The sequence below is a fragment of the Alligator sinensis genome, unplaced genomic scaffold (genome assembly GCF_000455745.1).
Source record: "Alligator sinensis unplaced genomic scaffold, ASM45574v1 scaffold262_1, whole genome shotgun sequence".
NCBI classification, from domain to species: domain Eukaryota; kingdom Metazoa; phylum Chordata; order Crocodylia; family Alligatoridae; genus Alligator; species Alligator sinensis.
In genome coordinates this window covers 3,118,829-3,131,236 of record NW_005841904.1, presented here as the reverse complement: position 1 = coordinate 3,131,236, position 12,408 = coordinate 3,118,829, and the positions used below count along the sequence as shown (strand labels likewise).

The following is a 12,408-nucleotide window of genomic DNA, read 5'->3' as shown; positions in this document are numbered from 1 at the left end:
GCACCGCTCATCGCCACTGCTGTGGGCGCCCCTCCGGGCTGGGTGGCGGAGGTCGCGCGCTGGGCCGGGCCCTGCCGGGCCGGGGCCGTTCGTGCAGCCCGCAAGGCTGAGCACGCTGATCCAGATGAATAACAGAAAGATGCTTTTCACCAGCCTCAGTCTATTTTGCTTGGGGATCCCTGGCATGCTGGGTGAAATGCTGCAGATGGGTTGCTTTTTTCTCTCTCTCAATTCTTAAAATGGTTGCTATAGACCTAGAGATTGTGGGAAGAAAAGTCTGGCCAGTCTCTGGTTGCTGCTACTGACTGCCTTGTGTGGCAGATGGTCTCCACTGCACGAGGCCTCTAGGTCTGTAACCATCCAGAACTTTTGTAACTGGAAGAGTCTCGCCTAGTGCCCGGGGCTCAAGGCTGCTGGGGAAAAACGCTGACTTGCAGCTGTAGGATGGAAGCTCGTATCTTCTTCCTGGCCTGATTATTGCTGGATGAACTTTCTAGTTCTGCTGACAATTAGGTAAGTGGCTGAAGGTAAAAGAGAAACCTGGCTTGGTTTTTAATACAGATGATGGTCGAACAAAACCAGTCCCACGGAAAGGCCACATAGAAGGATTTGAGCCAGCAGATAACAAGTGTCTTCTGAGGGCAACGGATGGGAAAAAGAAGATTAGCACCGTGGTAAGCAGCAAAGTTGGGCTAAAGAAGTAACGTGCAACTCCACTTAAACCCTGAATAGCTACTTGCATTGTTTAGGCTGATTGTCAGTTGTAGCTCTCAAAACTTTAGCTTTCTTTCACGAGTGGTACTTAAAATTCTGTCAGGCATGGGAGCCAGGCAATTTTCAGGGTAACTAAAGGTAACTTGAACATGTTTGGATGCTTGGAGACAGCTCAAGTGTTTTTGACAGTAGAATCTGTGTGTGAATGGATAGGAAAAGAGTGCTGTGTTTGGAAATTAATCTGGAACATGCTGTGGAATAGCCTCTTGTGTAAAAAAAAAAACAACAAAAAAACCCTATTTTCAAATAGAAGTTGGACTCTCTCTGCCTTCTGACAAGTGGCTTATTTTGAACAAGTTTTTTTTTTTTTTTTTTTCCAACTTATGAGACCTGTCACCAATCATTTTCTTTCTTGTGTGCCCCTCTACAGTAATATCCGTGTAACTGAACACTGAATCTGATCCATTGGTCAGACAGCTTCAGTTGCTGGTGGGGATCAGATGGCAAGAGATAGCACAACTAGTTACTGAATTCTAGTCAGTAGTTAGGAAAGACTCGCACCTTACCGCTTAACCTCCTTTTCTGCTTTTTACAGGTGAGCTCAAAGGAAGTAAATAAATTCCAGATGGTAAGTTTTTGTAGGGGAATGGGGTCTTGTATTTTTATAGCAGTGTTTTGTTTTTTGTTTTGTTTTTTTTTGTCCCAGGACCCATCTGTAAACATCGGTGGCCAGTCTTGACCCAGTGCTCCCAGCATGTGGGGTGGATGTGTGTAAGTGTGTGGGGCATGGGGAGGCCCCAGGCAGCCCCTCACAGGCTGGAACTCTGCAAGCTTTCAAGGGAAAAGACATAGCTTTCCACTCTTCTGCTTTTTTAAAGAAGAATCTGTTTTTTAAAGTCTGTTCATTTTCATATGTTCTTGCGACCTACTGGTTGAAAAACGCTGTTCTATACCTTTGTTTTCCCTTTTGCTCTTTTGGGGGGGGGGGGGGGGGTGGGGGTGGGGGGGTGGGGGGGGGGTGTGTGTGTGTGTGTGTGTGTGTGTGTGTGTGTGTGTGTGTGTGTTAATTAACAATCCATGGATGTCTAATACAATTCTCTCTGATCCATCCTGGGAGAGTCTTAGACTTGTTTTGTTTTTTGTAGGCCTATTCCAATTTGCTAAGAGCCAACATGGATGGCTTGAAGAAGAAAGACAAGAAAAGCAAAAACAAGAAAAGTAAAGCAACGCAGTGAGGGAATGGAATGTCTCCCATCAATGCAATTCATCCAGATACTTGCCTTCAGTAAAGTCCATTTCTTAGATAGCTTTGGCTTTATATCCAGGAGAATACTGGGATGTGACCAATAGTCTTTTAAACTGGAGGCAAAGAGTACTTTCTGTGGATTCCTGTATGGTGGGAGTATTTACTGGGTTATGCTGAAATAGTTTCACTCAGCTGCCAACTAGTCTTGTACTTGTATTGCTGTTCTATTTTGTATTTTTACTTGAGATAGCCAGTGTAAACTTGGGAGGGAGGCAGCAGGGAAGGAGAGAGGCCTGGTCACAAGGAAATGCCAGGACAGGATCTTGAGTCTCTGTGACTGAAAGCCTAGTATGAACTACTGGGAAAGTGGACACTAAGTAATCTTAGGAACACTGACATTTTATTTTTCACCTCCTTCATGGTTTCTAGGAGTGAGCATAGGTCAATAGCGGTAAAAAGCATCATCCTTAAGATGTATACAAAGATTTGATTCTTAGATAAATGGTTAACCTGTAACTACTGTGGTAGCTCCTTGCTAGGAGTAGATACGAAATGGTTACGCTTAATTGTTTCAGTTAAACAAAATAAATCAATTTGAATAAAATAACTCTTAATAACATTCCCCAGTAAACAACTAGGAATTAACCTGTTTATGTGTACTTGGGATTCAAACAGTTCTGACACCATTTGCAGGCCCTAGGGGTAAGAACCAAGCCCACCTCCTGCAGTTTTTGCTTTGAAATGCCCTGAACTTCTGATTAGGTCTCTCTTCCTTCGTAAAGAGGTAAGCGATTCCTCCCCACTGTTTGTTCAGGATTATGCTATAAGAAATGGGGTATCTACATTTTATTGTAAAGGAAAACTGCAGTACTGAAAAGTTTGGTTACTAGAAGCATCTATTTATTTAACTAAATAAAAGGTAATATACTTAAAAACAAAACCAAAAACCCCTACTAATTCAGTACATGGAAGAACTTTTATAGATAGGTAATTGATCTAGGTTAGTTTATTAAGTCAGAAGTAAACTATGTGGAAGTAGAAGAACTAGTTATACTCCTGAGTCTCAAGGATCTTAAGGCAGTTGTGTAAGTATGATATAAATATCTAGGATTAAGGCTACTTAACACCTAAAGCCATTGAGTTTGGTGTCAACTTCAGTCTTCTTGGTATAGTTGTATGGGACAGTATGGGTTGTTCCTGGTGCTTGGTATGTCTACCCTGAGCACTGGGAAGAATCAGCCAGCCTGGTGCTGCTGCTGGCTCCAGCCTGCAGTAGGAGCCTGCTGTCATCCCCTGTGCAAATCCTGGGGCACACACCCCCTCAGGAACATACAGCCCACAGCCCTCTCAGGGGTTGGGTGCAGAGCAGCAAGGGATGTGCCCTTCCCCCCACATCCACTGACAGTTCCTGTTGCAGCTGGTGCCAGTTGCTCCTAGGGCCACTGCAGCAGAGGCTAGGGTGAGTGGACAGGCTGCGCTGGGTCCTGTGCCTGCTTGCTGCCACTCCCCCCAGCCTCTGCTGCAGTGGCCTTGGAAGCAACCAACACCAGCTGCCTGTACCACAGCATGGGGTGAGTGGGGGCAGGCAGAGCCCAGGTGGGTGGTGGTGGGGGACACGCATGCAGAGCACAGTGCAGCCCCAGAAATGCCCCCCCTCCCCAATTCCCTAGTCCCAGCCCCCCTCACCACCTTGGGAACCTATACCTATTTGTTCCATTATAAAGTGGGTTCACTTTATGCGAGGGAAACCTGTATAGCCTACAGCCAAATTAGCCCTGAATCTCTCCAAATCGATTCAGAGGTTTCTGATTCTATTCAGACCTCTTAATAAGTCTCCCAGTTTTGATTTGGAGATTCAGCTGCCAAATTTCCACCAAATCAAATTAGCTACTGAAGCTTTACAGTCCTAATTGTTATGACAAGGGTTTTTTTCTTCCATGTTAAATTGCAGGGTGGGATGGGACACCTTATTAGAATTGAGTAAATATGGTACAAATACAAAAAAAATTGATAAAGTGCATTGTCTTCTCACTATTCTAGAACTAGAACAAAAAGTAAGTGAAATTCAGTAAGAGCTTTTGAACTGAAAGACTGTTTCAGCTTGCCAATCACAGTCCTGTCTGTAGGTTACAATGTTCAGTTTTAGAGGATCACAAGAATTGCCTCACAACTTGCTTCTGAAGTATAAGTATAGTCATATTCTTTCAAGAGGCTTCAGTACTTATTTAAATTTCAAGTAATGTGCAGTAAGAATTCTGCTTAGAGTCTTCACCTGGGGAAAATTCCTTTCCCAGAATCAGTCTTCAGGCTCAAAGTGCATCACACATTTCCACTGGGGAGCAGTGTATGTGCTGCCTCCTACAGGCTGCTTCTTGGATCAGAAGTAATTAGGGTCACATGTGCCAGGCACTAATTGCTATTGCTGAGTGGCACTGCCTTATTAATTAATCCTCCCAGACCAGAATATAAGTGGGACTTGCATTGCTCTCCCTTTCCAGAGGCACATGGCATTTGAGGGTACTTTTGTCTGGCACAGTACACTTGCCATGTCAACGTGGCTGCTACTGAGCAAACAAATACTATCATTATGGAGTCCAGTTAAAATACAATGCATGGCTAGTGCGTGATTATAAAACATTTATTTTGAATTTGTTTAGACAATGTATGTTACAGTTATTGCATACAAAACCTTAAACACTTTACACTAAAAAAAATAAACAGTATTTGCCCTGCCTTGCTTTTATCACAGCTTCTTGAAATATGTGCAGAACAGTGGCAGAGTTGATAGAATGTTTTTTGTTTAGGGCATGGAGCTTTTTCTAAAGTCAAGTGCTGCTACTGAAACACCCCAGTAACAGGGTTTTTTTAAGAACTAAAATAGAACTTTGTAGTGATCATCTCGATAACTGTACAGGATAAGCACAGGAACTCTGCAGAGGAAAAGAAAGAATGTTAGACTTCAAAACAGCGGATAATATAGCAGTCATGCCAAAGCTTCTAAACAAGCTGTCTTTGGAAACAGGAGAAAGGCGAGTCTACAACATGCTTGGTATGTGTGGACTGACTTCTAGTGGCCCAAGGCTTTATTGTCTACCTCATAGCAGGTATGCAGTGTTAACCCAGTGAGCCTTCTGTAAGGCAGAGGGAACTAGATAGTTGGAATAGGGGAGATGTGACAGCAATTTAAGTCTTATTCCAGTCCCAGATTCTGTAATAATGTACCCCCAGCTGACCCATTCTACATGGCTATCTGGTTATCTGGGGTGGGAAGAGTCAAAAGGTGGCTGGCTGAAGTGTTAGCAACATCATTTCCGTGTGTGACAATGGCTGCAGAAACTGGCTTGCTTTAACTGGGCTGGCCTAATGGGTACCTATAGGCCAAGACTAATGCAAAGAATAAGAGATTTTTCAACAGGGTTTATTTTCTTCTGGAGAAAGAAGAGCGAACTCTGTTCACTAAAATTCAGATGTATTAAGCAGCTCAACTTCTTAAAGCACCAACAGTAAAACAACAATTTACCTCTTCTCTACTTTGATATTATAAATTTCATCACAAACTGCTTGTAGGTATTTCTGCTTTGGTAATCGTGACATCAGTTGTTTCACAGTTGCATAAAATGACTGTTCGTCTCCATCATACTATGATACAGGAGGCAGAAGTAACAAGAGGCATTTTCATACAGTATTATACTTTACTGCAAAAAATATTGCATCTAGGACAGTTCATGCTTCTGATATGAATGGAATATCAATACCCTCCTACTTGACCTACCACAAATCCAGCTTCTTGTAAAAAAATGGATAGAACAGCATTTGTGGTTTGGATCTGTTTATAGCAGCAGTGTTTGGACAGAGGGTCCTGGTGAGCAGTTCTCTCCTTCAGTCTGAACAGCATCATGTTGGGAAGGCTCAAGTGTTCTGTTTCTCCTCTTTGGAGAGGGCCACTTATGTAATCCTGTACACACTTAGATTGCTTTTAGGTACTATCTGCTACATGAGCCTTAGTTTTCTTTGGCTCCTCCCATTTTCAATTTCCAATATTTAGGTCCCATATAATATCAGTGGGAGCCAACTTTTCAGGTGTGCCACAAGTTAGCCCTGTATGTTCCCTGAAGTGCCACTCAAATCCCCTTCTGCTGCCTGCCACCTCCCCAACCTCCTACAGGTTGGCCACTTGTATTAAACAATTTTATGCGGCTGATTTACTGTTCATGAATATCATTAACAACACTTTATATTGTGCACCATACACTCTGTGATTTTTCCATTCAATTTTTTGTGTGTCCTACAATATGCAAATTACAAAAGTAATTTGCAGTTCTCTAGTCCAGTGGTTTTCAAACTTGCTAAAGGCATAGAACCCCTTCATTAAACAAATTGTCTGCCATTCATACATCTTTGGAAGCCCAAGTTTGACAAGTGTACCCAGTATTTCATTGTCACAGGACTAACCTCCCTATTGAGAGTTATGAAAAATTAAAGGGATGCTAGACTACATTAGGTTTACCTTTCAAATTAACCTCTGTATGGTAGGCACCTGCTGCATTTGAAGCTACCCTCAACTGAAGGGAGAAGAAACTTTTTTCTGCATCCTATACTCCAGAGATTGTGTTGGAGGTGGCGCACAGTGACATAATCTATCCTCAGCGTCAGTCTTTTAGGTCCATCTCCCTCTAACTCAAGCATGTGCCTTTATTGAACTGCATTCCCTTCTGTAGTAGAGTGAAAAGCATTCTATACCACTGGGGGGCACTGACAGCAACTGGGAAACTGACTGGAACCGTGGTTAATTTTAATTGGCCACTGTTTGGGACAGTCATAAGCAGCCAGAGATGTTTTTAATGCCTACCTCAAACTTTAAAAGGAAAATTCTGATTAATTTTAAAATTAACTTCAATTTGGACCCCATTAACTTTTAAAAATCTAGCACGTTATACAGTTACTTTGGACTTACTTCTAGTGAGAAGAAGTGCATTATAGTTTCTTTTGGTAGATCAACCTGCAAAAATAGGGCAAAAGAAGTCAATATCAAAGAATCACACTACATAGTTTAATAAGTAACAACTGTATTCCTGTCACTAGTTTGGTCATGTGAATCAGAACGTATGGCTGGAAGGAAATCTCTGGAGTCATCTAGTCCGACCCAGTGTCGGAGGCAGTATCATCCCTATCCAAACCATCCCATAAAAGTCCTTATCTAATCTATTACTAAATCTACAGTCAACCCTGTCGCATAATAATGTGCATAATGCCCTAATTTGCCATGGATAAAACAGGAGGGACAACTGCAGCCAGTGTCCTGCAAGGGTTGTTAAAATGTACTTGAGAGATCCAAGGAAGAGGGCCATGCTTCCTGTTACAAAGGAAGGCATAAACCACCATAGTCCATAACAATCTGATCATGGGGTAACATTCCTAACCCTGAAAGCTTGCTAAAAAATTTTTTCCCAACTATTTAAGTTGGTCTAGTAAAGGATATCATATTCACCCAAACAACCTTGTCTGCCTAGGAGAAACAGTGCCCTCTAGGTGATAAGGTAACAGTAACCTGTGGCAGCAACAAATTACATAAAATCCACTGGCACTGGGGTGCTGGGTGGAACAGTGCAACTCTACATCATACAGTTAGCAGCAATTAAATAGTTAAAATGTAGACATTTTGCTGTATGCAGGAGACCCAATTACCCATTGGAAAAACACTTCTCAGAGAGTTAACTAAATATTACACAGACTTCATTTTACCACGAGAAGCCTTTCATCACAATAGCATAAGAGTGTTAAAAAAACTTCAAGCATAAGATTCCTGCTAGCTGGGCAGCTGTCACCAGCAACTAACAATGCTGATCCAAGTATCAAACCTGCCACAAAACTAGTGATGTACTGTTTTTATTTTTAGGCCTTAGCAAAATGACTTACTGCCAGAATTTCAATCTCGCTTATTTTCTGTTGCAAGTTAGTGATGAACGTCTGCAGTCTTGTTTGCACCTGCAAGTTAAGTTTAATATTTTAGTGGTAAAAGTAGTAGACAAAGGTCTCCTGTTAAACACTGATGTTGAGGAACTCTGTTTTCTATATGACTGATTCACAGATTATAAGGCCATTGCAATAATGTCCTCTAACCTGTTACAGGTTACGGACCTAAGGACTTCCCTGGATTAATTCTTGCTTGAACTAGAGCAGATGTTTTGGAAATACAATCCAGTCCTAACATGTACGCTCACAGTGAGCTGGTCGAAAAGTTAATTACTTTCACTAGTAACAATCTGCACAGTATATGAACTTGGGAAGCCTTAACTACCAGCCACTGGATTTGTTAGACCACTGTCTTACAGACTAAAGAAAACAAAGTATAATTTTTTATTAGAAGTTTGATATGACCCAGCTTATAGGTCCAAAGCAGAGTGGCAGTAAGACCCATGGGCTGCTGTTTCTCTCTGCCACCTGGCCATGATGCAGCATGCAGCATGGAGCAGACAAAGCACTGTGCTGCTGAAGCCCCCACACTACAGGTTGGATCCAGTGGCTCCAATGGGTCATAGGTTGCCAATCCTTGTGCTAGGTGGTAAGTGTGAGACTGAAATATTTTATGGCTCTCAGGAATGCAAGTGTAGGTCTCATGCTCATTCACAGAATATGTGCGCCATCCAAATACAAGTGTGTGTTAGGAGAGGACTAGATGACACTAACAAGACTTGGCATACAAGGTTGTGAATTTCCCTGGATAGTCTATCTTTTTGTTTATGTGGTTAAGTAGATACCGTCTTTTACAAGGTTATGAGATGCTCTTGCAGTTGCGATGGCACAGAAAACAGTCCCAGAATGCACTATGGTCCATATACTACTGCAAGAAGTTAGTCTATGTGGGAGCACAGGAAACTTGGCCACTTTGTGCATGTGGCCCCATAGCACTCCTGTCTCCTGAGGCAAACTGCAAGGTGGCATGAAATGCACATGAAATGCCACAGCACCCTGGGTGACAATTGCTGTTCTATCATTACAACACTACACATTTTATTTTAATAAAAAAAAGTAACTGCTTATATACAGTGTGCGGGAAATTTTTTTCTTATGCCTGGTAGTTTAAGAGAGTGAATGAAATACTAAACTACAGGGACACACGTTTGAGTGCCCTGGATATACATTTTGTATAAAATGTATGTTGAACTTGTAATTTAAATTATTTTGGACGCTCAAAAAAGTTAGAAAATGCTAAGATTAAGGTTCTGCAATCTTAACTGAGCTTCCTTGGGCACATGCGTTATGACAACCCAGCTCCACATTACAAAGAGACTGAGACAACTGGGAACCTATTTGTTTGGTCCTTCTCCAATGCAGACACATCCATTTTCTCCTTGTAACCCTCTGCCTTATGCACTATTCATCCTGAGTGAGGCATGGATCCCACAAAAGAAACTGTTTGTGATCATTTAATTAAGGCTACAGGGGGAAATGTAATGTCAAGCATTTCCTAACTTCGGAGTGCTTGATTTGAAAACTTAATGTCCATTTGGCAGAAGTTTTCATAAGCAGTCATCCAAGTGGGTTTTTAAAACAAATTTCAAGCCAGAAATGAAAGGGGAAAAAGAAAGCACCTGCATTTACCTGAATTTCTTGACGTCGTCTGGCACTGGCAGACAATTTCTCAGGTGCTATAATGCTCACAGTTGGAACTATAGAAGTTCCATGCATTTCAAATAAACCTACAATGCAAATGTTTCAAAACGTAATTTTTTTTTTTTTTTTAAACACATGAACGTTATACACCACCCTGAGAAGTGCCTTTAGCCATGTAACAATTGGTAAAAAAAGACATTTTTATTTTATTATGTTTCTCATAGTGTATATTAAAAATATATAATACCAAATTCTTTAAATGTAAAGAGTATTAGAAATGAACACAGTTGATGTTTCTAAATAATCAATAACTGTATACCTGAAGTGTTAGAAAATGATCCCTTTAAATTTTGTATTGAGAGATTATCTGAAGTTTCCCTAAAAGCAAGCAAATAAAAAATGAATTAAAAAAGCAGATGCAATCTAAAAGCAGTACAGTGGAATAAACATGAACAAACTTAAAATACAAAGGAGCTTTTAGGCACATATTTGCAAACTAAATTCTGCATTTTTTATTAGTTAACAAGCCCTATAACACCTGCATTTGTTCCTAAAAACTTGTGTACACTAAGTGCTATGAGCTAGCAGACAAGAGAATAAACAACAATCCTTACATTTCCTCTGTACTACAAAGAAATTCCTGCATCCTATCTATTTAGACAACAGCCCATATTCTCATACCTGGAATGTTAATGTCAAGAATTTCTAACTACACTTTTCCTTTCATATAAAGGACTTTCCTAGAATTATAGCATAAACTAGGACAGCACCTGTCCAGGCAGGTGTTTTAACATGCAACATTAGAACAATTTACCTCAGATAAAAAAATTGGCCTTAACTCTTTAAAGCATATGAATTTTGCTTCAAAATGTCTCAGTTGCTAGTGAAAATAAATATCCTTCTGGAGAGTCTTATGACACAGGAATAATACAAATCCCACTACCCACCCATAGAAGAAATTAGGCAGTGCTTTCTCAAAGGTAATTTTTATTGAAAATAATCTCATGGAGAGCTCCTTTAAAATGCCATATTGAAAACTTAATTCAGTTTATGAAAACATTTCTAATTTTAACTGGTTGCATTCACTTTTTATGCTCCTACCTGTTATTTCTTTCATCAGAGACTTTGGTCTTCAGTTTCTGGGCCAGGTGTTCTACTAAATCAGATTCTAAAATCCTTTTCTCTGTCTGCCTTTCCTTTTCAAACGATTTCACCTACAAAAGATTAATTTAAATGTTTCAAGGATTCACAGATTGATATTACTTATCTTTTAAGTAAATATACTTTGGAAAAATGGAGAGAAAGAAAAAAAAAAGTCTTACTAGATCCATCACCTACTAAGGATGAAATAATCAGGTGGACAGAGACTCACTTTCTATGATCACTGGTTAATTAAATCCTCTGGTTTGCTTGATTAGATTTTTGCAACCCAACTAGTAATAATTTCCGTTGCGTTTCCACTGCTTAAGCTTGGCCATTTGCCTTTGTTAATATGCAATAATCAGTTTAGGATTGATTGGTACACAGCATTCACAGTATACTGCATTCATTAAATTATTTCATTAAAATAATTAAATTTGGAATGTAGCTGCCTTTCACTAATTTGCAGAGGTGACTTCCAAATTTCAAAATTTACACGCATTTTCCCAGTTTTTATTTACTTGGAGATGAACAATTAAACCAGAGAGCAAGGATGCCATTTAACATACAATACAATAGTATCTTTATTTTTTCTCTGATAGAGCACTCATTTTTTTTAAAAAAGCATGCATGCATCTTTCTATCACTTTTTGATCAAATAATTATCAAGATCAACCTGTTCATAAAGATATTTTGCTAGAAGTAACAAATAAGTGAAACACATTTTAATACTGCATATCAGCTATATCACACAATAATGCCATACACTGTCAAATGACTTTAATAAGTTAAGAGTTTTTCATTAAGACAAAGACAGTAACAATGGCAATGACTCAGAAACAGTGATATTTTATCATCATTTCAATATTTTATTTTTTTTAAATACTGTAAATTTTTAGGGCTTATGAAAAGTACCAGCTTTGTTGAGAACTTTGGGCACCAATGACTAACAGATACAGTACAGACAGTGACAATTAAAGCTTTCCCAACACCAGACCTCTGCAAATCAACCCTGACCTGAAGACATAACATGGTTTGGTATCCATGTCTATTGAAGCCTTATCAGCTGTCAATTTTGGTGATATTTATGTTGGGATGTGGACATCTGTCATCTTAAAAACAGACAGACCACCAATTCATTTAATAATGTCATGAAGCAGCCATTAGGTGGTGGCAGAATGTAGTTACTACCTCCACTTCCATTTAAACATATGCCCCCACACACTTTAAATGAAACTCAACTGCCATAATTTTTCAATTGTAACTAAAAGTTATGTGATTTGTGATTAAAAGTTATGAAATTGTTTTTCCTGGAAGATATAGACAGTTGGACAAAAGCTAAAAAGACGGGTCTGCCGTGTATCTACTATTCATTTTTCAGAGTAATGGTATGCTTGTTAGTTACTCAGAAACTCACACTTATCAGTAATCTGTTATTCAACTGTTAAGAGTTCAATTTCCAGAAAATATGGTACCAGTATTAGCTTTAAGAGAAAGATTCAGAAGAGCAGATTATTCATGTGAAACATTTACAAAAAAATCTCCCTTGCCCCAACTTTTACCTTTACATGATTTCCTTCTTTATCAGAGACAAGAGCTACATATGTAATTCCAGAATATCTGCAATACTCCTGCAATTCCTCTTGCGACTAAAAGAAAGAAAGAAAACTGGTAAATTAGGAGGACAGAATTAT

At 39.8% G+C, this 12,408-nt stretch overlaps 2 protein-coding genes across 2 annotated transcripts in view; one reads left to right on the top strand and one right to left on the bottom strand.

The window, feature by feature from the left end:
* The window catches only part of SRP14 (signal recognition particle 14), a 5,105-nt gene extending 412 nt beyond the window's left edge, over positions 1 to 4,693 (top strand). Inside the window, exons 3-5 of the mRNA XM_006018510.3 lie at positions 549 to 674; positions 1,310 to 1,342; positions 1,860 to 4,693. Of these exons, the coding sequence (XP_006018572.1) occupies positions 549 to 674; positions 1,310 to 1,342; positions 1,860 to 1,949 (249 nt within the window). The 3' untranslated portion in view covers positions 1,950 to 4,693. The remainder of the gene's footprint in view (positions 1 to 548; positions 675 to 1,309; positions 1,343 to 1,859) is intronic.
* EIF2AK4 (eukaryotic translation initiation factor 2 alpha kinase 4) overlaps positions 2,171 to 12,408 on the bottom strand; it is a 72,986-nt gene continuing 62,748 nt past the window's right edge. Inside the window, exons 33-40 of the mRNA XM_025197753.1 lie at positions 12,277 to 12,363; positions 10,676 to 10,788; positions 9,894 to 9,952; positions 9,563 to 9,660; positions 7,877 to 7,945; positions 6,915 to 6,959; positions 5,481 to 5,599; positions 2,171 to 4,890 (exon numbers count right to left, since the gene is read on the bottom strand). Coding sequence (XP_025053538.1) covers positions 4,833 to 4,890; positions 5,481 to 5,599; positions 6,915 to 6,959; positions 7,877 to 7,945; positions 9,563 to 9,660; positions 9,894 to 9,952; positions 10,676 to 10,788; positions 12,277 to 12,363 — 648 coding nt within the window. The 3' untranslated portion in view covers positions 2,171 to 4,832. The remainder of the gene's footprint in view (positions 4,891 to 5,480; positions 5,600 to 6,914; positions 6,960 to 7,876; positions 7,946 to 9,562; positions 9,661 to 9,893; positions 9,953 to 10,675; positions 10,789 to 12,276; positions 12,364 to 12,408) is intronic.